Raw genomic sequence first — 26,552 nt, forward strand, 5'->3', positions numbered from 1 at the left:
GCTATAATACTCACTGTCGTCATCCGGTCTTATGACAGTCTTTGAGTGTGTGTTTCCACTGAATAGGCAAATGGGTTGTCCGTTGGGCGGTAGTTTCCACTTCTGGCTGGCATTCATCTGTCGATCCTCCTGTGAAGGTAGATCACCAAGTGCAAAAAAAAAGAAAAGATAGGGAAAAAATGGGAATAGAAGCTCGTTAAAAAAAAAACTCTTTCCTGTCCACAATTGTATCTTCGCCAGTGGCTCTTACTTGATATCGGGATAATTGCGTTAGCACGTGATGAATGATACTAGCTTCCTCCTGGAGCAAACCTTCCGACTCGACATCAGTAGCAATTTCCTGTACGGGGATGAGGCAAAAAAATAAAAAAAAAGTGTTGTAAGAATTGTATCAAAGTAGGAAGCATCGGGAAATGAGATCGTAATTCGCTTAATGTTAGTTTCCGGATTGCAAGATGTGTGTCCTTGACGTTGATGATAACAGCATACATTAAACAGAACGTTTGGTTGATTCCATTCATGGATATTCGTTTCAGGACCCATTCACAGTCCAACATAAATTGTCATCAGAAGTTTTCTCGATTTGACTGGCAGCATGCAAGCAAAATGTGATTTCACTTCGTATAAAAACTGCATCCGTACAAGTATATATGTACAATGCATTTTCAGTCAGCTACAGCAGGGACTATGGGATTTAACTGGAAATGTCACTGCACACATGGGGCAACGTTCCTGCTTTTCCCCGTTTCAATCGAAAATACATATATTATTATTATTATAAATCATGTCTCCACGCACCGACACGGGGGGGAAGTTGCCAAACGTGGCACCATCAAACAAACTAGGATGATTGAAAAATCCAATCCACGAACGGTGTCAGCATATACTGCAAACTCGATAGGGTGGTTCAAAAGTTATGTTCTACTTTCACGGAATCCTAAAAAAATGTTTAGATTGAAGTATGAAAAACATCGACCATTTGTTGAATAAGCATGATGAGCATTAAATAAATTACTTTTCAGGACTTTCGGTTAAATGTCAATTTGCTTTTAGTTTTGGCTAAATTTCTGGACGTATTTACTTTCACTTTCGTAAGGATAAGAACCATTCCACCTGTAGTAACTGTTATATCTAGCGCAAGTCTGGTCTACTACGAACGTGTTTAAAGTCAATCACAAGAGTGATTCTCGTACACAGAAACAAATCCTTTATCGTTTTCATGAATAAAAAATCATGAAACCAAAAATTTTGCCATCCTTAGAAATCATGATAATGGTTCATCATATTATGATGAAAAAGACGAAGATCATAAACTATAATAAGCACTCCCATGATTACTGATCATGGTCGTTACTTGTGTAACACATACCGGCAATGTTTGCCATGTGAGAGCCTGGTTGTCGCTATTTAGGGGTGTACATTCAACTGCTTTCCTTCCGGACATCATATCGAATGAGTCAAATTGAACAAATGCAGTCTGTTTTTAGCGATGAACGAAGAACTTTTAAATCAAACTTACTTTAATTTAAGTAAGTTTGAGTCCAATAACTATAATTGGTTTTTAGACCCAAACCTAAGTGTATAATCGGAACTAGCAATTGGCGTTTATTCGAGGCTAAGTGGATTTGGACACAGTTGTTATACTATGACGATCAATATTACAATCCTGTTTTAAAGCAGCTCACAAGCTAATATGTTTGAACATAGGCAAATTATCATGAATTTTTAGAACTAATTTCCGGAAAAATTACAGCATACTTTATTAAAAAATTTCGAGTTCAGTTTTGTGCTACGTAGAAGTGAAAATTTTCTCGCATACCAATTAGAAAATAGATAAGCCATAAGTTACCGAACCAGTCAAAGGAGTAAAAATAGCAACAGTATTTAGGTTATCTCTATCCTACACTGGTGGTGCAGAAGCTAAAGCATTGATCTCAAAAGGGAATATTACCACTGCGATCAGCACTACACCGCAGTTGGCCAATTGCGCGTTATAAATCGGTTGCGAAAGCTGACAATGACGATTGTTAATAATGGCCAATTTCTCAATTAACTTGAAAATAAAATTGTCGAGTTATCCTTTTTTGCACAGACTATTAAATAAGCACATTAGGATCTCCTCAATAGTGACAGGTTTGTTTAAACACGAACAATTCTAATATGCTCGAACTGCAGTTATTCGTTGCATCATTTATCATACGATGCGTCAATACTGCACCTCAATCATTTTCAACATAATTGTCGATTTTAAAATTTATTCACTAGGATTCTAACACGGTTTTTGAGCGAAAACCCTGGTGAATGAATAAGTGTCGTTTTCAAATTAAGACTTTTGCATGAAAATTCTGCCAATTTAATAATAGTAATTGTGAGAGGTTAATTAATTTTAGTAAATAAATAATAATTGGATTGATAAATCCATAATTCATTTTCAATTTCATAAAATAAATTGACAATTTTCAGAAAATTAGTTCATGTTACCAGAAATCAGAATCGCCATTAAAACGTCTGAAATTATACTCATCGACGAAAAAAAGTAACGCATATACTGCGTTACGGACAAATAGTTCATGATATGATGCACAGAAATCATGGTGTATTTTCATAACATGAAAAAACACTATATTCCGAAAATCATGAGTCAGTTTTTTCATTTCGTGGAACGGATTTGTTCCCGTGTAGTAGAGATACTTTTCACTTCTGTGGCTTTCTCATTCTACTGGGCAGTCGAAGAAATAATATTATATTATTTGTGTAGTGAATAAGCAACAAAGCGGTAGTACTTGATTGTTTGATTTATTGATAGCTATAACAGAACATGTTTTGAGCATGCTCTGGGCGAGATTAGAAAATAGACACCGATTAGTTTATCTTTCCCGTCCGTGCTGTGTAACGCGAAAAAGAATAGTGCTAATCCGCTGCCAAGATTATATTGCGCATTTTTCGCCTCGTCGAGGTTTCAGTATGTTTTCCCTTCTTTTGTGTCTCTGTTTCTGAGTTTACTGTTATCCGGCCAGTGACCGGTGAAGCAGTGTTTTTCTAGTGAGCCGTCTGGATACCGTTATATACACAAGTTAACTATCGTTATTATTTTACGTTTCTCCTTCTTGGTTCTCCTAATAACGTGCACTGGGCAATAGGCCCGCGCAAAAGTGATTTTTCATGACAATGGCTCACCTCAAGGTGAGATGGATGTAGAAATAAAATCAAATCCCCGGTCAGAGTATATCCATGCTAGGCCACCGGGCCTTATGTTATCTTCTTCCGGGAGAAAGATAAAAAGTGTCTGAATCTACTGAAGTTTTCTCGAGCTCTGACGGAGCGATATTCGGCCGTGCCAGAAATATCTAAAATACGCCCTGATAAGTTTCGGGTGGTGGTAAATAATTTGAATTAGACAAATGATATTGCTGGCTACCGACCTTTTACGAAGGTGTGTAGAGAGTAGTTGTACGATCAAATCGCGTTGGATGTGACGGGGTCGTTTCTGATTCGTGTTTGAATTGCGCCTGACCCATGGAGTTGGCAGTTGTAACGACCCCATACTCCAGCTAATGAAGATACTGCATTTGCATTCATCATCAGTCGCAGCTGACGGGAACATTCGACATTCGCCGGGTCTACTCTAGCTAACTACCTCCTTTTTAACGTCCCGCGTACAAACAGCGTGAGGAGAAACTTAAACGTTGGCACTTTGATGTCTTCGGAAAGGTTTCTTTATTTTTTAAGTAGTTTAATATAATGTTGGAAAATTTTGATTTAAGGGGGTATATACGCAGATGAAAAAAATAACTTTGCAAATTGTTGCCAAAATTGATAGTCATGTATGGAAAATTTGTAGACGAAATGATTTTATGAAACTTTGTTGAAGTAACGAAATGGCTATCTGTTGAGCGAAAAAAGTTATTGGGTGAAATTAAAGTACAGGTCGGAATACCCCCTTAAAATGTGTTTTTTATTGTAACTTTTGTATTTGATTTTTTACAGTTTTTCGATATTCTAGAAAGTTATAGATGCTTTCAAAACATGCCTTTTTTAGGAATAGACCAACTCGCTATATCTTCGTTTTTCGGATGTATGCCCTGTTTTTTGGTATTGTTGGGCTATCTTTAAGGGGCTCATTATTCCAAGGATCCCATTAGATCCCGCTATGATTTATATATGTATCAATGAGGTATTTCTTGCTGAATAACAAAAACATAAATTTAGCCGCTACTATCTGCTACTCTACAAACCGTAGCTCCTTAAAGTTAGCCCAAAAATACCAAAAAAACAGTCATACATCCTAAAAACGAAGAGATAGCGAGTTGGTCTATTCCGCAAAAAGCTGTGTTTTGATAGCATCTACAACTTTCTAGAACATCGAAAAACTGTAAAAAATCAAATAAAAAAGTTACAATAAAAAAAACACTTTTTAAGGGGGTATTCCGACTTGTAATTCAATTTAACCCAATAACTTTTTTCGCTCAACAGATAGCCATTTCGCTACTTCAACAAAGTTTCATAAAATCATTTCGTCTACAATCTTTCCATACATCACTATCAATTTTGGCAACAACTTGCAAAGTTATTTTTTTTACCCCCTTAAATCAAATTTTTCCAACATTATATTAAACTAAAAATAAAGAAACCTTTCCGAAGACATCAAATTGCCATAGCCAGTAGTTTCGTCGAAAATATCAATGTCAATGTTTTTTGATTCCGTCCCACTGTGCGCCATAGGATCCTTCGAATATCTATACTACCTTATCTACTGACGAAGGCGACTGTGATGAACCCCAAAAGTGAAGTCGTGAAGAGTCGCTTGGAGACAAACCATGTGCTCCTTATTTTGTAGTGTTTTTAAAATACTATCAGATGATCACAACGTTGATCGCCACTTTTTGCAACCTTTGGAGTTATTTACCTTAGAAAATGTCGAATTTTGAGCATAACATCGTCAATAACTCTGTTTTTCATAAAAGTTAATGATTTGCTCTCTGAAGAAGAAATGTGCGTATTTGTAAGAGCCAACTGGCATCCGAAGTCGACATTCACTAGAAATCAACTTCAAACATGTTATATTAAAAAAACTGAATTTTTAAGAGTTACCCTACACGAAACAAGGGAAATCGCTGTAAAATATAAACCATTGAATAAAGAGTTTCGGCATTTGCAACAAAGTTACTCAGAATTGATTTTTCTACATTTCTTTAGAAGGTTAGATTCTCCTATCTTTTTCCAATCAGGAGATATTTTTTTTTATTTCAAAATTTGAGAGGGCCACCCTAATTTTTTTCCCCCAAAATGAAGGTTACTTATTGTAGAAAATTTGTTCCAAAGACACTGACAGTCTAGCACTAACGGTTTATAAGTTCTGGATTTTCGACCAAAAAAATCGATTTGTGGCCCATGGTGCCCAGGAGGGAACACCTTCTGCTGTGCCTAGAAACAATAGAAAAAGAAGGAACATCTTCTCTCCCAAGCATCATTGTAAAGACCAACAGGTGTCTCCTCAAGGTCCTCCAAAAATAACTGTTCGAGGCAGTACTGCTGCAAAATTGAAACAAGTATGTAGCTTCTAGTCTCAAAAACCTGAGTTCAGAAAAGGAGCTACTAACACTTGCTGGGACATCAAAAACCCCAAGTTTTCCCATATCTCAGCCAGAAAAAGATCCCAGCGCTGGCTTAATAAATTTCTCTGACATTGTGGACCGCATTTTTACAGCTTTAAATATTTCTGACCCTCTTAAAAGCATCTTAATAAGCTTTCTCCTCGCAGTAAAAACATTCTAGATGCAGTGCACTGCGAAATGACCCCTCCTTTCAGTGATTGTATCCTTCGATGGATAATTCAACGAACGATATCACTGATTTGATCACTGTTCAACTGGAAAATAGCAGAAGCATCCCGATCAGAACGACATAACAGAAAGCTATCAAATTTATATCTCATGTTGATATTTATTACTCACTGTGTTATTTTTGTGATATCCCTATCAGCAAGGCAAGCAAACTTATATCAAGATTATATTTTATGGTGATATCATTGAACTGCTAATATGATTATAATGTACGCATATAACGATGATGTTATAATATATTACATATTCTTTCACAATTATCATTGAACGCTAACTGTAAACTGTAAATCGGGTAAATGACCAGTTGGTTAAAGCCCCAATAACAAATCAATCAATCAACTGTGAATGATTGTTATATTACTGTTAATTGTTATTAATGACTGTCTATTTGCTAATACGCTGAAGCCTCTTTTTATGGGTATTTATTCAACTTTTTAAAGCTAATTTTCGAAGTTTTTAATGATTTCCTTATATTTGCGTTTTCCACATGGTTATTCAAAGGTCGGAAAACTTGAAAGTAAGGTGTTTAACTTACTTGGTTGCATTTTGATTAAGAGATTACTTATTTTCTGAGACACTCGTCTGACACGCAATTTCGATTATGTGGCAAATGATTTCAATGTTGAGGACTTTATTCAAAAAGTTTTGGCATCGTAAAGTTATCAACAAGCTATTCTAAACATTATAATTTTCATATAAAACTTATTTTAAAGAAGATGCAGGAAATATCAAGCACTCCAGATGAAATAAAGAAACGCGGATTCAAATAAAAAAGCATTTTTTAAACTCTTTGTTATAGTTTAGTCAAATGATTATATAAATAACTTTCTTTTAATGAATTGTGCATATTGCGAAAACGAATTTTCAGAACTCAAAAAACTGTTTGATATATACTGATTTCCACAATACCGTTATGAATTTTGAGGATCTTCGAGAATCTTGAGTACGATTTCGCCATCTTATGCGGGTTTTTCATAAACAACCGAAACTTGTCCAGTTTGTGGGTATCTGATTTTGTGCGTTCTCCAAATAATCAAAGCATTGTAATTTTTTAATTTAAACCCCCGCATAAAAATAGTTTAGCTTGAGATTGTTGTATCTTTTCATTCCACGTAAGACAACTGTCATTTAAAATGAGCTGACAATTACTTTGAATGCGCCTATGTAATAATGTTTCCGTTGTATTCGATGGTGCTTCGTTCGTTTAAAAAAAAAACATCGAACTAACAAATTTTCTTAATAATCAAGACACTTGATTCATTTTGTAAAAAAAAGCTTCATTCGTTTAAAAAAAACATCGAACTACCAAATTTTCGTAATAATCAAGATACTTGATTCCATTTGAAGAAATTTAAAAAAGGGAATAATACGACCTGTTCAAATTGCTGAAAGATTAATATTTGTGAGTATGCTGCATAAAGCTATTAATATTTCAAATTGGCTTAGAAATCTCTGAATATATACATATCCCAGGTATTATTGTTTGCTGTTACAATTTAAATATGTGTTTTAGATAGTGCTTGAAATAGCTAAAAACTTTAATGTAAAAATATTGAATAATTTCCTCCTTAAAACTAAATAAAATTTAGAAAAGAAAATGTATTTTAGAAAACATGAAATATTCTAGAATTCGTCACACCGAAGAATCCTCAACAATTTCTCGAATTTTATGATTATCTGTTATAATATTCGCTCTTGATAGATTGAACTATTGTAAAAAATTGAATTTCTTTAAAAATGCCAATAACAAAACCCCGAAAGCGACTTTACTTGAAATTCTCAAAATGCAAGCCTCAAAACTTTGGTATTTGTTTCTTTGAATCTATTTGGAATCATAAGTAACATTTGCCGTATTCTCCGTAAAATAAATTATCCGCTCAGTCCCATGTAACAATTGAAGTTCTTTAGCATGCTACAAGTGCAATCTAAGTTTTATGAGTTTATAAAATTACCATAAGGCTACTAGGGATGTTACCATATCGCATCGACATTATTTCTAAAAATCGTGTAAATCATGTTAACGTACAAGAGAAGCACCGAAGCGCACTATTCAGAATCTAAAAATAACCCCACTTTCCTAATCTGAAAAGATATAAAGCTATTTAGTCTATCGTAATATAGGCAGCTGTAGTAGTGAGCAAAACTGTATGAAAACAAAGCGTATTATACAAGGAAAACAAACAGTCCTTAGGCTTTGGCTAATTTTAATGAGTGCGTTCTGGAAACATCTGCATCTATAATCGTTTTGCCCTTGACAAATGCGTAGAATATTATGCTAACATTAAACATCGATCGAAAGCAACGTCGTTAGTTCATACAGGAAACATCCCCATAAAACTCAGAATACCCAGGTTCAAATCGCTATATCCACAAATAACAATCAGCGTGTCATATATTCATAATAACAATCAGCCAGCATGAATGCAATCATTTGACAAAACTATAAAAAGCTTTTGCTAAATGAAGCTTTTTGCTTCCAAACGAAAAACGCCTTAATGTATGTTATATTTTTCTATTCTATTCTTTTTTTAGACTTGCACGCTAAATTCGTTGATACTATACAATAGGTAATAAAAGCTATATTGGCCGTGGGGGAACCTAACAAAATTTGTTATAATTCTGATAGAAGCCTATCACAGGTTGTCATATTTTTGATATATACTAGAAGAATTTCTGTTATGTTTTCTGTTATTTTACCAACTAACGAGACCAAAGTTACAACACAACTTGTTATCATAAAGTAACTCAGTCTGTAATAATTTTGTTATTTCTTTCTGATCGGGATTATCCCGAAAATCTTTTTAAAAAAATAATAAATAACTTGAAATACGATGCGTTCGCATTATGCGAAACATGGCTTACTTCACGAATAGATCTCAACTCTCACGATTTCAATATTATTCGCTTGGATCGAGAAGACTCTTAGGGAGGAGTACTTTTGGGGATCAAAAACTACAAGGAGCAGCCCTATGGGGTTGCACGAACTGTGGACGTCGGACTATACTGCTCAATGTAAAATATTTATTTTCTTATTACATCTTGAGTAATAATAAATCAAATATATTTCTTACGTATAGTTTAAGCACAACCAATCAAAATCGAATATTACATATTGAACCAAACTTTCTTGGTTATCAGGTCATTTTATTTGTAGTAAGTGATCGAACCCGATTAAACTTATTTGAGAAGATATGAAGAAAGAAGACAGAAAACCGTGACCGAACTAGTATCTGGAACTAAATCTTTATAGCTCAAGATCAGCTTTTAAAAATTGTAAAAACTTTTCGATTGTGTTTTACCGCACCGATGCTTAAAAATCATGTTTTAGGCAGTACAGTCACAGTTCATGCATAGACCAAGCTTTCTAGTTATATTTTACCATTATTGTAACTTTCCTAATGCACGAATACAGTCGTGATTCGCTGGTTGGACACTTTTTAACTGGACGACTTTTTAGTTGGACCTCCGCTAGTTGGGCCATTGGCCAAACTAAAAAGCATCTGAATGTCAAAATCTTATGTCAAATTTACTTTGACAATCAATCTTACAATTATTAGAGATGTGAGTAGATGCAATTACACTACTAACGTCTCCTTTGGAGAGTTTTTGACATCTGTCAGTCGGTCCAACTAACGAATCAAATTCGTTAGTTGGACAGAGCTGTGGCCCAACCAGCGAATCACGACTGTACAAATGTAGCGAAAGCAGTGGTCTTATTCATATATCGAAACTATAAATAAGAAATCAAAAACAATTTTATATATGGGCTTAGATGAGCTTTTGCATCGGTTTTTCGAGTGGCAGTGTATTTATTCCAGAGCTGCAATTTTTCACCAGGTTGTTTTGAACTTGAAGGAAGAACAAATCTCAATTCATGTCCTACTATGTTCAATTCGCAGTTTTTTGTTTGCATCATTCATTCAAACAGCCGAGCTGCTCTATCATTTTCCATTCATTTTCGATTTCATTGACCCTGTGAATATCTCTGTACTGGGATATTGACTACGTTTTTCAATCAAAACAACTCTGAACATACTTCTTAGTGTTTATGTAAGCTTGAAAACGCAAAACATGTCAACATTTAACCTAAACTGGCCTCTACAGAGCAGATGACAGCTTTGGTTGGTGATGTAAAAGTATCAATTTGAAATGAAGACGTACGGTTTGGTTATGAAAATTCCGCCAACTTGAAAGTGAATGATTAAGGGAGGCTTTGAATTTAAATCATGGTTGGGTTTGATTGAGCTGAAAGTTGGCATTCGAAAATGAAAATTTGCACTACTGATTTATTCATAAACAGGCTTTGTAGTACTACCTAACAGCAGAATCAAAATAGGATAGGCTAAGTGGAAATAAATCACGTAAAGTGGAAATGATTAAATGAATTGATCGAACGTAAATAATAAACTTTCGTTGTGCTTTCCATCGATCCGCGTAAATTTGTTGCTAAGAAAGTTTTCATTTTTTCGCAACGAAAGCACAGTTTGCTATCATGCATGTTACGCATGCAACCGCCAACAAACAGGGAAGCCACATTGGAATCTGTGTTTCGGTCAAAAATATATTTTTACCATCTGTGATAACTGAAGCAGGGAAAAAAACTATGAAAATCTGTGATAAATTTCCGAAAAATCTGTGAAAAATCACAATATTTCCAAAAATCGGTGAAAATCTGTGAAATTTTCATCAAAAATCAGCCATCTGTGGAAACGAATCTGTGATCAAAAATTGTGAAAAAAAATCTGTGACATTATAGAAAAATCTGTGAATATGGTAACCCTGCTAACAAACTAGGTATACCTACCTACACATTCGCCTCAAACATTGAACCCAAGCTTATAAAGCAAAATGAGTCAACGCTGATGATGATGAGTAGAGCGAAAGAGACAACTATTACCACGACACTATGTTAACCGTGTTTGCAAATGGAGCTCGAATGTACAAGCGATTTTGTGTACGAACACTTGTGTTCGAGATGGTACATAAAAGTGCGCTGGAAACGAGCACAGCACAAAAGAAAGCATATTGTTTGAACGGACAAGCTCAGTCGAGTGTTGGACGGCACTGGGTTGCGTACCTCCACAGCCAGTGTAACGGACTTCTAACTCAGCCACACTGGCTGTGAAAACATGCAGCGCAGTGATCTGCTCCGCCTGTCGTTCAACAGACAACTGAGCTTGTCCGGCCAAACCGTTCTGTATATAGTCGATGATGACGTCATTCATAGAAGCATAGTGCGTTAGGTATACAAATTTGTCGTGCCGGACTTGGGAAGCGCTATCTTCTGTGGGTAAATACGCGATATTTTGACTAGGTTGCACATTGTTTCAATTTTTAATGCCATGATATCAAAAATCTTTCGGTTTATCTATTGGAATCTATTCTTAGAAGTATTTCGGGGCGATATGTGCAAAAAATTTGAAAATTTATCATGAGATGGCTGAATTATATGCGTTTAAAATTGGACCACTTTTCGTTACATACCATTTTTGTGGAATTTGCAAAGTGCACCCCCATATCGAAAACAAAGACGTAGTCCTACGTCAAAAGTGCTATTCTTTCAATCGAATCGACCTCCCCTCGACACCAGGCATTGAAGTTGTCGCTTGCCAAACCAGAATTCAAGGTAAAGACCTTTCCATTGCTTCCACCTACACCCCCCCCCCCCCCATAAGAGCCTCAGTTAGCTACCAACGGCTTTGTGGAACTCCTCCCCGCACTGAAACTAGTTTTAGGTGACTTCAACTCCCACGGTACGGCATGGGGTTGCCTTTATGACGATAATCGATCTACCTCACACGGTGTCTCGGGTAGAAAATATTTAGACAAAAGAATCAGTATCGCTTAACTACTCATCAATCGAAAGCTTATATGCTTCTCTTTCATTTGAGCATAACTTTGAAATGTTCTATCGGAGGATCTAGAACATTTATTTTATTTTAACTTTTTGATGATCATTTTTTTAGGTAATTTCTCAATTTTTAATTCAAAATAGATATCTCCCTTTTAGGAGGTATAGTCTGTGAACATACACTGTCAAAGTAATGGACTAGTAACGTTAACGAAAACCTTCGAAGACATCATTTCGTCAGTTTCGCGTTAGTAATTAGGTATCTTGAAATTCGCAAAATTCAACGTTTCCATCAATTTATTTTTCTTCGAAATATATTTTTGCTCGGGGTTCTTATGTAACTGATGTTACATTCAAAATTCTATCATTGTTCTATGGATTTTTCGAGCAATTTTATGTCAATTAGATTTGTTTTCGTTTTTTCGTTATTGTTCTAGACCCCCCGATAAAAAATTTCAGATGAAAGAGGATTATCTAAACTTTCAATTAGTGAGTACTTCAGCGATACTGATTTTTTTATTAAAAAATTGTATTACCATAGACACCATGCTCAATTCATGAGCTTTGCAACAACTTCAATATGACTATTTTGAACACGGGTGAAATGACACGGATTTCTGCCCCTCCAGCGCGTCCGAACGCCTTAGACCTGTCGACATCGCTGCGGTTAGATTGCATGTGAAAGGTGGTCTCGATTCCCTAATGCAGCGATCATCTGCCAATCGTAATGAATATTGCTAACGGTTCAGGGCCACTGAATACAATGTTTCGTATGATCTCACACGAAATATTGATTGAAAGAGCTACGCGTCCGCGATATCCGAAAAAGTAGAATCGACACAAGAGCTTCCTCCGGAGGAAGGATACGGGTTCCTGGCTGGCTTGATTCTCGATACTGCGATTCAAGCTCAAGGTAAACGTGTACCAGACGCAAACTCTCGCGGACGGCCTTCAATCCCATGGTGGGACAAAGAGTACTCAGACGTGTACGCGGAGAAGGCCGCCGCGTATAAAACCTTCCGAGACGACAGGTTACCCGTTAGTTAACAACAGTGCGCAACGTTAGACTCGCGAATGAAGAGTTTGATGAAAGCTAAGAAACGGAGTTGCTGGCGCCGGTTCGTTGATGGACTAAATATCGATGGAAATATCGATGAGCACTCTTTGGGGCACAGTCCGGCATATGCGAAACCAAAACAGTACGTTGGATATTTCTATTCTCCAGGAAGGTTTTCTCAATGATGGAGTTCTTACTTCTCATGTAACAATAAAGCCTTAAGGCCAGACTGAATCAAATTCAACTTGTTGAAGAATCTGCCAGACTCTACCAAGAGATGCTTGTTGAATTTATTATTTACATTGTCCTTCATGACTGGAGGCAAGTGAAGGTCATCGCCATACATAACCAGGAAAACCAACCTCCTACCACAATTCGTATCGACCGATTGCATCCGGAAGTTGTTCGAGAAAATGATCTATTCCGGATCGACAATTGGGTCGAAGCAAATGGCTTACTGTCAGATACACAGTTTGCTTCGGCAAAGGTAATGGGACGAACGACAGCCTTACATTGTTGACAACAGAAATTCAAATAAACTATGCTCGTAAAGAGTAAATGGCATCAGTTTTATTGGATATTAAGAGGGCTTTCGATTCAGTTTCTATCAACAGTCTTTCTAAGAAGTTGCATCATCATGCTCTTTCAACAACTTTGAACAATATTTGCTGAATTTGTTGTCGGAAAAGCACATGTACTGCCCGCATGGTCGTCAAAGTTGAGATTCAGCTACATGGGTCTACCCCAGGGCCAATACCTAAACCCTCTTCTATACAATGTTTACGTCAATAACATCGATAAATGTTGATGATGGTTTGTTAAATTGTGTCATGTTTGAAATTACGTCAACGATAAAATTTATATTTTTTGGCGTGTGACTTGGCCCTCCGGGGCTCGGTCAAAAAGTCAATGTTTGGAGCGATTGCATAACATTTCTATTTTTTTTCGTTTGTATCGTAACATTTCTATATGAGAAGGTGGTTCAAGTTTCTAATACTCTTGGTAGATGAGGCACACTTTGAAACGCGGTGACTTTTGATCTATTCCTCGGATCATCATGAACACAACAAAAAAAATCTAATCGAGTTATACTTTCAAATATAGTAATGTAAAATGTGTCGATTCAAAAATTAAATAAATTATGTTGAACCACTCTACAACGTATGCAGTGGTGAGGTTATGCCCTAATAATAATAAACATCATGTCAATGGCAACACTTGTGTCATTCAACGATCGGTGACACACGACACTAGAACTCGCTTTCATTCCACCACCGCGCAGTTGTCAGACCTGTACCGCACCGAATCAAGCTCCGAACAGAGAGGAAACAACTTCCTCCGATCCCGGTGGAGTTATAAATTCGTTCGCGCTCTACCTGAATCAGATTGCATTCCACGTCAAATTCAAACAGTTCGCCGAGATTTAGTCCGTAAACATCTGTGTCCTGAATTCGAACCAACACGGTTGGATGGATGGCACAATCGAGTTTAATTTCCCAGCTGAATTCTCGCGCTCGCTCTATGTAGTCTTCACGTACCTATACCTATGAAATAGCAGCGCGCTTTGCTGCGATGTCGGGAATGGAAGCTAGTTCAACCCCGGGGATGAGATAATTTCCGCGCCCACTAAGTAGAGCTGGGGTTCGCTGCCGAAATGGGTGCGAATATGGAAATGAGTTTTCTTTTCAATTGCGTTAGTTTATTGGGAGGAAGCTGTATTTTATCAACTGATTGCTTTTGGGTAATTATTTTGTCTCTCGGAAAAGGAAATGATTGTTTGCTCACGTTTCGGAGATCGGATCTAATCGTAGCAAAGATTATGTACTATACATTTTATCACAGGAACCGAACTTCTTCTTCGATAGACTTTGAACCTACTACCAGTGGAACTAGTACAATCATTGACATTGTATTTGACGCCAAAATACTTTTGGTACAGCCGTTCGAGCCGAAAGCGTTTAGTCTTCCTTATCTCATCGTGTGTTACACTTACTCAAATCACTCTCTACGCTGAGATAACTGTGTGTACCTATTCAAACATTATTCACACGTGAAACCTTTTTGTGTTTTATGTAAGTGGAACTTTGCTCCCTTTGTCTTTCCAATTTTTTTGCCGTAGTTGATCTGATCCGTATTACTGGCCCAAAATAGCCACATCAAGTGTATTTTTGCTGAAAGTGTTTTCACAAATAGATAAAAAATCGTCAAATACAGTGTGTCTCTCCTCATGAAAGTTTTTTCGTAATTTTACTGGACCCATTTACACTATTAAAACAATTTTCCAAGAGTAACCGAGACATTACCTGTTCATTCAAAAAACAACAATGCACGGAAACCGCCACTAGTTTCTGAATACCTATAAAGCGATCAATTACAGATCACTGAAAATGGTCCAACGGGATACTTGAAGCAGAAAAAACCCCATCACAACACTGATGTTACTGCTGCTAACTTCTACCATGCATCACCGCTCTCTTACAGGCCGTAAAGGACGAGACAAACTGCTCGTCCCTCGTCTAGCCAAGTGTGACACTTTTCCAACAATTTTCCACTTGTGCGCTTCTTCTGCCAGTCAGTCAACCAGCTACTGTGAGCTGTGCCGTGGATTATATTTTCATCGATAAGGATCAACTTGGTGATAAACATATCCCTGGGAGAACGGAGACCCTTCTCCTCCTACCATCGCATCGCGTTTGAAGAGACTAAGCCATGGTTCCATTTTTGATGACTTGCTCATCGTGTGTCGTCGCATCGGAGGGCAATCATAGATCGGGAGCCATCCTTGCCTTACAACAAGAGGGGAAGGTTTTAATCACGTATGGATGTCTTTTCTGTGACAGCTTGCTTTATCCTCTCGATATGATACCGACTCAAGGAATAAGATACACACACATGTATGCCAGTACATGCTTGAGTAGATAATGTCTGCTCCCTTACCGGTGTCACAGAGCAGTCGGTTGATTCGGAATGATGAGAAAGGTCACGCTGATGTTGTTAAAACGTGACAAATTGCTGCACAAAATTTTGCCACGGTCAACGGTTCCCGGGGGATATCATTATCGACCTGTACACTCACCTCAATGAATTCCACTGCCAGGGGGTCCTCGAAGACGGCATGCCGCACCGCTAGCACCCAGCGCTGGATGAACTGAACCACACGCCGTTTGCAGGTCATAAAGTACTCTCGGTCTTCCTCGCTGGACGTTCGCAGGTCAACCTCGGCATCGGCATGATAGTGGCTGGCCAGCTCGTCGATCAGGATCGGCGTCGGCATGAACACGATGTGGGTCAGGAGAAAGTCGTCCAAAAACGGATCGTTTGGTCCCACCTGACCGCCCAGTCTTGTCTCCAGCAGGTGTTCCAGCATTTTTTGCGGTGTGCCGGACATCACAGTGTATCTGCGGTTTGGTTGAAAAGGAAAAGATGGTTAGAAAATGTGACATCAGTGGTGGTCAGATTTTTTTAAAAAAATGCAATATATACTATAGGTACAATCCTCTAAACAGAACAGGATGAAAAAAGCAATATTCATTTGGTGTTTGTGTACGAAAAAAATGGTTAGAATGTAAATGATGGTAAACTTACACCCAAATTAACACTGCAAGAACATTTACATTAATGCAAGAATTTCTTACAAAAACTGTAAGCACTCTGGAAATGTAAAAAAACGCAAGTAGCCTCCTTGCATGCAGTTGTATGCGCCAGAATGCCCTTTGCTTTGACTCTTATCTTTTTCAAAGTTGGACTATAAACAGCTAACATATTGCCAATGGTGATAATAACCTAGAATTTTACGCTTGGTGGCCATAGGTTTCCTGAGAAAAAGGATCGGAGCAATCGACAAAGACCCAAGCGACAAAAAAACAGTACGTTGAGTAACATGGAACTATAAGTCGCTCGGCTTTCCAGAGTTCCGTAGCAAGATAGAAGGTGGGCATCAAGCGGTTACATTTTACCAGAGTAGTGGTAAATCGAACAAACGAGGAACCGACTCTAGACCGAAAGAATATATTCGTAAATCTGCTACGAAAAGCTTTCGTACAGAAAATTTTCATACGCCAAAAAAATCTGAATTTTATCGTTGACGTAATTGCAAACATGACACAATTCAACAAACCGTAATTTACGAAATGACGGAACATTACCGTGTTCCGTTCAATTTTACATGAAACATATACTTTACATGCTCAATGACATAAAATTACACTTCCTACCACTCAGAACAAACGCTGTATGAGGAGTAAAATTACATGATTTACGAAATTCTACGTCATGTAAAATTAAAATCAAACGTAAAACTAAGTCATTTTTGATGTTCATATATGTCAGGGTCAGGAGACGTTAATTTACACTATTTTTTCTAGGTGTGTACAACAAACGAATTTTTCGTATATATGATGAATCATTCCTACACTCAAACCATTTTCCCAGTGTGAATAATGCAAAGCATCTTTTCGTGCATATTACGAATTAGAATCATGCCTTCTTTTCATTGTAGGCCAAATATAGCTTCGGTATTATACCAATACAACTTAATCAGTATTGAAACAAATTGAATGAGAATACTCGGTACAGTATTATAAATTCGCTTGTAAAAGTGATAGTCCTTTTTTGATTGCGTTACTTTTGCCCGACAAGGTGTATTCCAAACAAATATGTCTCATTTGTGTTTGTACGATTTTCTATCATCAGCATCACACACACACACCGTGACACTGTTTTGTCTGCAAACAATTCAATCTCATACGTGCTGTGCCATGGTACACATTTAATCTGTTCACGAGTATGGGTTTGAATTACGTAATGAGCTTTTCCCATAGTGAATAGTCTATACAGCTCAGTTATCGATCCAGCCAAGACTGTAAACAAATAGTTTGTTTTGAAGTCATAAACTGAAGCATGGTCAATACGGTCAACGAGACATCGATTGGCCATCTGCAACCTAGAATTGCAAATGCAAGTAATTTGGGACCCATTTTAGCAAAAATTTTACCTTTTTGCATTCATCGCGGTATCTCTTTGAATCGGAATTTTTTATGTGACCGCAACCCGTAACTCCGGAGCCGGAAGCCAGATCGAGATAGAATTTAATATCATTTTCCGGGAACGCAACACCTTTCATTTGAGACTAAGTTGATCAAATCGGTCTAGCCATTTCCGAGAAACCGATATACCCGATACATTCAGAATTTGAATACTTCCGCCGCCCCGGATCCGTCGATAATGGCCAATGTAGCCAAAGAGGCTTTGAATGATTGTTAGTGACCTAGATCTACAAATCCAAACAGTTGTGGTAACATTTTGGAAAATTTTCACCTTTTTACATTCATCGCAGAATTCGTTACAATCGGGATTTGCTGCGTGATCGTACTCATCACCCCATCAACCCAGAAACCAGAGCTCGGATCCACACAAAATTCAATAGCAGCCGATGGAAACGTTGTACCTTTGATTTAAAACCAAGTTTGTCAAAATCGGTTCAGAAAACTGCGAGAAACTGATGTGAACAAATCATAACAATTTTTTTGTAACCATACTCTTCAACTGGTAACTCCGGAACCAGATGTCGGATCAAAATGAAATTCTATAGCAACCTATGAGAATATCATACTTTTCATTTGAGTCTTAGTTTGTAAAAATCGGTTCAGCGGCCTCCGAGAAACCGATATGGACATTTTGTTAATAAATCCGCACATACACACAGACATTTTGCGATTTCGACGAACTGAGTCGAATGGTACATAAAACTCGGCCTTCCAGGCCTCGGTTAGATAGTCGATTTTTGGAGCAATTGCATAACGTTTCTATATGGGAAAGGGGAAAATGTGGGACAAAGCCTTTTTGAGGCCTTAGATGTCATTTTAGAGCCAGCATTCCTTCGTAGGAAATGTTCGTAATATTATTGTGCAACTATTTAAATAAAATATTTTTTCGATTAGAATAAAGTAGAGTACCCGAGCAAAAAAAATAATTTTTTTTATATGATAGAAGTCTTGGGTAAAGTTGTAGAATATTATGCTTTGATTAACTTAGTTTTAGATACCACAGACATCAGACCACATTTTTGAGACGAAATTATTGTTTTTTGTGATTATGACCCAAAAATCAGTTTTTCGACTTTTTAATGCTAAAACCTTAATTGGTTTATTTAATAGGTTCCACAAACTTACAAGTATCACTGAAATATAATTTTTTGTTGAAGGAACTAATAACATAATATGAATAGTTTGATTTCTAAAACTATTTTTTATATAAATTTGCACTATTTTCAGCAAACATTTTTGTTTTTATGGGCACTTTCGGGCAGCCAAACTTTGGCTATTCCGACACTCTATTATTCCAAGAATAAATTTAATAATACATAGAAACAGGTTAAAGTGGGACTCATTGTGTGGGTGACCATTTGTGTACTACAATTTATGACATAAAATGTGCTCATATTTTTTTATTCATTATTAGCTATCAACAAAACTTTATATTTTACACGCACCTACAAGTATGTAAATCCAATTTTGGAGGTTGAACTGCCAGAGAACAACATTTTCAGCTTAAAAAATAAATCTACAGTATGTATATGGTATTTTCAACAAAATTGTTCCAAATACCATATTTGACAACATTGCTGATGACCTTAATTAACTATTTAAACAAAATTTGATTTTTTTAGTCCAGGAATTCTACTTTAGTTTAATCAATAAGGTAAGATCTACACATTCATATAAGTGGGACAATACTTGTTTGAGGCCTAAGATATTATAGAACATAGGCGTTCTTGAAAAAAAAATCACAATTTAATTCAACAATATTAATTTTTTTAGATGGTTGAGTAGAACTTCCGCAAAGTTGTATAATATTCATTCATACTGTAGATTTATTTTTTGAGCTGAAATCATTGCTCTTTGGTAGTTTAATTTCAAAATTTGTTTTCTTTTTAACTTTTCCATATTGTAACCAATATGTTCTACATGCTTGTATAATATAAACACATTTTATGCTATAAACCGTGGTACACCCAAACAATGAGTGTCCCACTGTATCCTGTTTTGTATGTAATATTAAGTTTATTCTTGGAATAATAGAGTATCGGAATAGCCAAAGTTTGGCTGCCCGAAAGTGCCCATGACCAAAAATCTTTGATGAAAATAGTACAAATTATATGAAAGATAGTTTTAGAAGTCAAAATATTGTTATTATGTTATTAGTTTCTCCAACAAAAAACCGATTTAATCCACCTAGCAGAGAGATGAGACATTTCTTACACATTCACACACTCTATTGGATTAGTTTGCAGAACTCACGACAAGTAAGCACCCAACTAGAGGTGGGATGAAAACAGTTTCTAGTCTTGCACGAATACAATCTCGAATAAACTGAATAAATTATAGAAATCAACAAAACGACCGAAATAAAAAAATGTAAAGCAAAAAATGAAATAATAGGTTTTTAAATTCATAAAATGAATAGAAAAATTAATGTAAATCAAAATTATAATATACACGAATCAAATAAGATTAGGTTATTAAATAAAAATTAAGATTATATTTAGAAATAGTTATAAGATTAATAGAATAAATTGACTCATACTAACAAATTGAATTAAATAAAACGAATGACTGAACATTAAATGCATAAAATTAAAGATATGAATAAAATGCATCAAATGAATCAATTGAATCAAATGAATCAAATGAATTAAATGAATCAAATGAATCAAATGAATCAAATGAATCAAATGAATCAAATGAATTAAATGAATCAAATGAATCAAATTAACCAAATGAATCAAATGAATCAAATGATTCAAATGATTTAAATGAATCAAATGATTCAAATGAATCAAATGAATCAAATGAATCAAATGAATCAAATGAATCAAATGAATTAAATGAATCAAATGAATCAAATGAATCAAATGAATCAAATGAATCAAATGAATAAAATGTCTCAAATGAATCAAATTAATCAAATGAATCAAATGGATCAAATGAATCTAATGAATAAATGAATCAAATGAATCAAATAAATCAAATGAATCAAATGAATCAAATGAATCAAATGAATCAAATGAATCAAATGAATCAAATGAATCAAATGAATCAAATGAATCAAATGAATCAAATGAATCAAATGAATCAAATGAATCAAATGAATCAAATGAATCAAATGAATCGAATGAATCAAATGAATCAAATGAATCAAATGAATCAAATGAATCAAATGAACCAAATGAATCAAATGAATCAAATGAATCAAATGAATCAAATGAATCAAATGAATCAAATGAATCAAATGAATCAAATGAATCAAATGAATCAAATGAATCAAATGAATCAAATGAACCAAATGAATCAAATAAATCAAATGAATCAAATGAAACAAATGAATCAATTGAATCAAATGAATTAAATGAATCAAATGAATCAAATGAATCAAATGAATCAAATGAACCAAATGAATCAAATGAATCAAATGACTCAAATGAATCAAATGAATCAAATAAATCAAATAAATCAAATGAATTAAATGAATCAAATTGATTTAATTCATCCAGTGAATACAATGAATCAAATTAATGAAATGGATCAAATGAATAAAAAGAATGGATGAACAAAATGAATAAAGTAAAAAATAAATGAAATGCTTAAATAAAACAAACGAATCAAATAAACAAAATGAGCTGAAGTGATAAAATGAATAAAAAGAAGAAAATGAGCAGAATTTAATACATTGATTAAAATGAAAAATTGAACAATGGTAAAAGGTTATAAATTAATATAAAGAAATAAATTGAATCAAATAAATTATTTGGATGGAATGATTAAAACTGAAAAAGTAGTCAGATTATTAAAATGAAGAATTTGAACAAAATGAATAAACTGGAAAAAATGAATAAAATGCATACAATGAAAACAATGAATAAAAAAGTTAAATGAATGATATGAGTAAAATGCACAAAAAGAGTAAACTGATCAGAGTGAATCCAAAGAATGAAACGAATAAAATAAGTAAAATGAACGCAGATGAACAAAACGAATAAAAAGATCCGGAATGAAATAATTAATTAAAAAGAAATGGTCATATATTTGAAGCTAAAAACATTTTTGAATAAAAAAAATGAATAAACTGGATTGTACGAATTTGAGAACCATTGCATCAGAAAGTTTTGAAATGTTTTTGAAAATCCCATCTTCTGAGAAAAGGGTAATAAATATGCAATGGACTTTCTAGGGCTTCCATCTTTTTTTAGTTTTATTCTTTTTGTTTTCATGCTTCTTTACTTGACGGCGTCGTTTTAAGATTATCTGGTGTTTCTACTTTATTGTTGTGCCTTAATTAGTTATCAGGAACCTGGAATGTTCAATTTGCTTTGGAATTCGAAGTTTACTTTTTGGTCACATATTCCCGAAAAAAAATTTATGTACAGAATAGAATTTCCAGGTCCAGTATTTTAACGCACAATTGAATACAGTAAAGTGAGACAAGGTCACATGTGCTTTCAAGGCCCTTGAACAGAGAACGACAGGGAGAATGCGATTCGTGAATGAGACAGGTAGATATTTCAAAGTTTTTATTTGCATTGAAGTAAATAGTGTGAAATGTCAAGGCTATGTCGATAGCATAAAAGCCGTGCATTCAGTTGATTGCAATGCAGTCTCTTTCCATTCATCCTTATAGCTTTCATATTGTTTCGTTAGGAATTCTCGTGCAGGAAATATGGATAAATAAGTCCTATACAGACCAAAGAAATGGTTCAAACTACTCAGTATATCCAGATATGGACGACGATAAGTTAGAAGACACATTGTAGTTGCATCCCCCATCGAGAGTGGGTACTTTGGGAGACTTCTTTTCCTGGATCTAATTTGTGGATATTTTTGGTCTTTGATCCGTTATTTTTCATGAAAGTTCGTACCAATACAACGAATGTGCAGCTGATACAACTCATGGTTCATTCGCCTGCGCCACGTTCCGTCTTCCATCTGCACGCCACCATAGATGGTACGCAAAACCTTTCGTTCGAAAATTCCAAGGGCGCGTTGGTCCTCCACGAGCATAGTCCAGGTCTCGTGGCCGTAGAGGACTACCGATCTAATCAGCGTCTTGTAGATAATCAGCTTCGTGCGCCGGCGAATTTTGTTCGACCGGAGCGTCCTATGGAGTCCAAAGTAGGCACGATTTCCCGCCAAGATCCGTCTCTGAATTTCTCTGCTGTTATCATTGTCGTCGGTTACCAGTGAGCCCAAATACATGAATTCGTCGACCATCTTGATTTCGTCACCGTCACCGTCACCGGGTGGGAGGTTCACATTGTCGTCTCTAGAACCTCTTCCTCTCATGTATTTTGTCTTCGAAACGTTGATGGCAAGTCCAATCCTTCTGGCTCAGCTTTCAGTCTTTGAGCATATATTTCATTCAAAATTCAATAGAGATACGAATAGTTTAAATATTGCACGTGGAATGTCTCTTTTGAAAATTTTCATCGTCAAACTTTCATATTACCCAGTTAAGCCAAATATTTTTCTGATATAGCCATGAATTTCCTTAATTATAGTGTAGAGAGAGATGGAGGGGGAGATGGAGGGGGGGGGGGGCGTGTGAGGAATGGCAAATGATGGTTAATGCAGTGACATTATTATGATATATTGATTTCTTACATTCTTATCATAAATAATGTAAGTAGTAATTTTTGCGCCATAACTAGTATAACCTAAATCTTGCAAAAGAGTTAAATTTGCGCTAGATTTTTGGGCTTCAAACATACAGTTGCTTTCGGTGACGCCATGAGTATAATTATATAAGAAATCTTTTATCTGAATTACTTGTTGATCTGTGTATTGATATACAATCTAACATTTCCCTCATGATTGAACGCAATGCCTAATCCAAGGAATAAATACTAGAACTCACTGTTTCTTTATCAACACATTAGTTTGTCTTTGAAGTGAACTTATATATTAATTTTTGAGAAATAGTTCATTTATTATAAAGGTAATTCACAAAATGTTCTCAACATCGAATTCCTTGAATCACGTAGATGTGTTTTCATACCCCGATATTCAAAATCGGTTTAGTTTTGCCCCTAAAACACCAGTAAAGCAATACTCTGTATGAAACAATCTCATTGGTAATTGGTAAGCGCGGACTAAAAATACAAAATGTTCAATATCTCCGCTGCTTGTGCACGGATTTAGACAATCTATAGCTTGTTAGAAAGGTATTTTTACAAGCTTTCTATTTATGTGCAGTTTGTGGGACAAAATTGTATTGTTTGAAAGTTATTTGCAAAAAACCTGCCGTATTTTGACAAAATCGCCCATATCTCAGAAAGTAAACAACATATCGAAAATCAAAAATAATAGTGTCAAATGGCAACGTTAGGCCTTTCATTTGAAACTAATTTCATTAAGATCGGTGCAGCCATTGCTGAGATAATTACATGACATTTTGTACATACATACATACACACATACACACACACACACACATACAGACATTGTCTCAATTTGTCGAGCTGAGTCGATTGGTATATGAGACTCGGCCCTCCGGGCCTCGGAAAAAGTTTTCAAAGTTTGAGCGAATCCTATACATTTCTTTTGTAAGAAATGTAAAAATTGTATCTTAGTGATATCTGCTAGTTTGTAGAACATATTAAAATAATAAAAATCAGAAATGAGGTCTCATGTCTGTGGTATCTTAGACGAAGTTATTCAAAACAGAATATTCTACAACTTTGCCGAATACATCTACCCTCTAAAAAAAATTTGAAAACGTTTTTTTTTGCTTAGGTACTCTACTTTAGTCTAACCGAAAAATATTTTAAACTTATAGAAGAATATTGTGAACATCCTAAGAAGATATGCTGGCTCCAAAATGGCATCTAAGGCCTCAAAGAGGCTTTTTCCCACCTTTTTGATTGGTCACACTGCGCAGCGTTGGCAAATCTAGCACCATGCATCTATTATTATACGGCGGAAGACGGATAGGGTCGTCCATGGCAGTTTTCTGAGAGCAAATCGTACAAAGGTTCTCTGAACGCGCTCTAGCCGGCTATTTTGAACGGCGTTGTATGTGGGCTCCATACGCGTTCAGAGAACCTTTGAACTTGTACAGTAGAGTGACAGGAAAAAATGACCCCTATCGGCCCACCCCTGCTTCGATTCATAGTCCCACCAGGAGTACTTACACCAAATTTGAAGAAAATCGGACAAGTCTAGCTACCGGACCTGAAGTTTGTATGGGATTTTTCGACAATTTACATGGAGAAAACCCACTAACTCGTATTTTTTGCCGGTAGGTGGCACTGTACGTATCGTATTATCACTGTAAGTGAAAATAAGAAAGATAATTTAATTGTCTATAACTTTGTCGAAGACTGCTAGTGAATTCGGCTTTGTTAAAAGAAGTTATTAAACTTTTACTGACGTGATGTCTGGGTCAGTTTTACATGGGGCCTAGCAGTGCATGGTTGTGTATCAGTACTCGATTCGCATGAACTAAACATTTTTGTGAAATAACCGTAAGATTTAGCTTTATGGTATATTCGGAAGAATTGTAGTAAATAATACTAGCTATGTTTTTGTCAGAACATTTTAGTTCCACATTTTACCACATAGAGGGCGCCAACACTAACTTTTCAACGGAACTAGATCGAAATTACGTGTCTTCCACCAAGTTGTAGAACAGACATTTTGCAATAATTCTTCCGAACATCTTGATATTCTATCTCTCTTCAATGAAAAGTTAGTGTTGTCGCCCTCCATGCGGTCATAGTTGGAACTAAAATTTTCCAACCAAAACATAACTCGTATTATGTGTTATAATTCTTCTGAACATACTATTGGGCCAAACCTATCGATTATTTCACAAAAATGCATAGTTCGTGGGAATCGAGTACTGATACACAACCATGCACGACTAGGCCCCACACAAAACTGACTCAAACATCACTTCGTTAAAAGTTCAATAACTTCTTTTAACAAAGCCGGATTCACTAGCAGTCTTCGACAAAGTTGTAGACAATTAAATTATCTGTCTTAATTTCACTAACAGTGATAATACGATGCATACAGTGCCACCTAGCGGCAAAAATACGAGTAAGTGGGTTTTCTCCATGTAAATTGTTGAAAAATCCCATACAAACTTCAGGCACGTTGGTCTGGTAGCTAGACTTGTCCGATTTGCATCAAATTTGGTGCAAGTACTCCTGGTGGGACTAGAAATCGAATCAGGGGTGGGCCGATTGAGTTTTCAAAAATTCATTATTTTTCTGGGCAGTCTATTGTACAGCTTACTCCAAGGTGAGTCGGACCAATGCGAAGTATAAAAATTTCAGCGCGTAGAAATCCACAAAATCGACTGCGATCTGTTTTAAAAAACCCATGCTAGAGACACAGTCTTGAAAGATACATCCGCAACGCCTTCAAATTGTCGAGCTTCCGAAACTTATCACATTACATTTATCGATGTTGATCTGCATTCCATTCAGCGAGCACCATTCCTCTCTATTGCCTATATCGTTTTGGAGCACAACAGAATCGAGTGCTGCAGCAAATGTACGAAAGATTTTCAGATCATCAGCTTAAAGTAGTTTTTCAGATGTGACGCGGGCGCAGAAATCGTTGATGAATAAGGGAAACATTAGAGGCCCTAGGTGACTTCCTTGAGACATGTCGGTTGGCGTTCCGAATGCGCTTTAGCGTGTCCCGAGCAAATTCTCATGGGTTCAAACAGCATACAACCCCAAAAAAATACCATGAACATGATCTGCGCCAAATTTTACAACCATCAAAACACCCTGAAA

At 36.0% G+C, this 26,552-nt stretch overlaps 2 protein-coding genes across 7 annotated transcripts in view; both read right to left on the reverse strand.

Annotated features, from left to right (window-relative positions):
* The window catches only part of LOC131693720 (NADH-ubiquinone oxidoreductase 49 kDa subunit-like), a 366,118-nt gene that overhangs the window by 134,949 nt on the left and 204,617 nt on the right, over positions 1-26,552 (reverse strand). The gene's annotated exons all lie outside the window — the stretch shown is intronic.
* The window catches only part of LOC131693718 (rap guanine nucleotide exchange factor 4-like), a 352,448-nt gene that overhangs the window by 60,100 nt on the left and 265,796 nt on the right, over positions 1-26,552 (reverse strand). For all 6 annotated transcript variants that reach the window (XM_058981800.1, XM_058981798.1, XM_058981803.1 and 3 more), the window contains 3 exons: positions 15,828-16,149; positions 251-340; positions 15-129 (listed from right to left, as the gene is read on the reverse strand). In XM_058981800.1, coding sequence (XP_058837783.1) covers positions 15-129; positions 251-340; positions 15,828-16,149 — 527 coding nt within the window. The remainder of the gene's footprint in view (positions 1-14; positions 130-250; positions 341-15,827; positions 16,150-26,552) is intronic.

This window comes from Topomyia yanbarensis, chromosome 3, assembly GCF_030247195.1.
Source record: "Topomyia yanbarensis strain Yona2022 chromosome 3, ASM3024719v1, whole genome shotgun sequence".
NCBI lineage: Eukaryota > Metazoa > Arthropoda > Insecta > Diptera > Culicidae > Topomyia > Topomyia yanbarensis.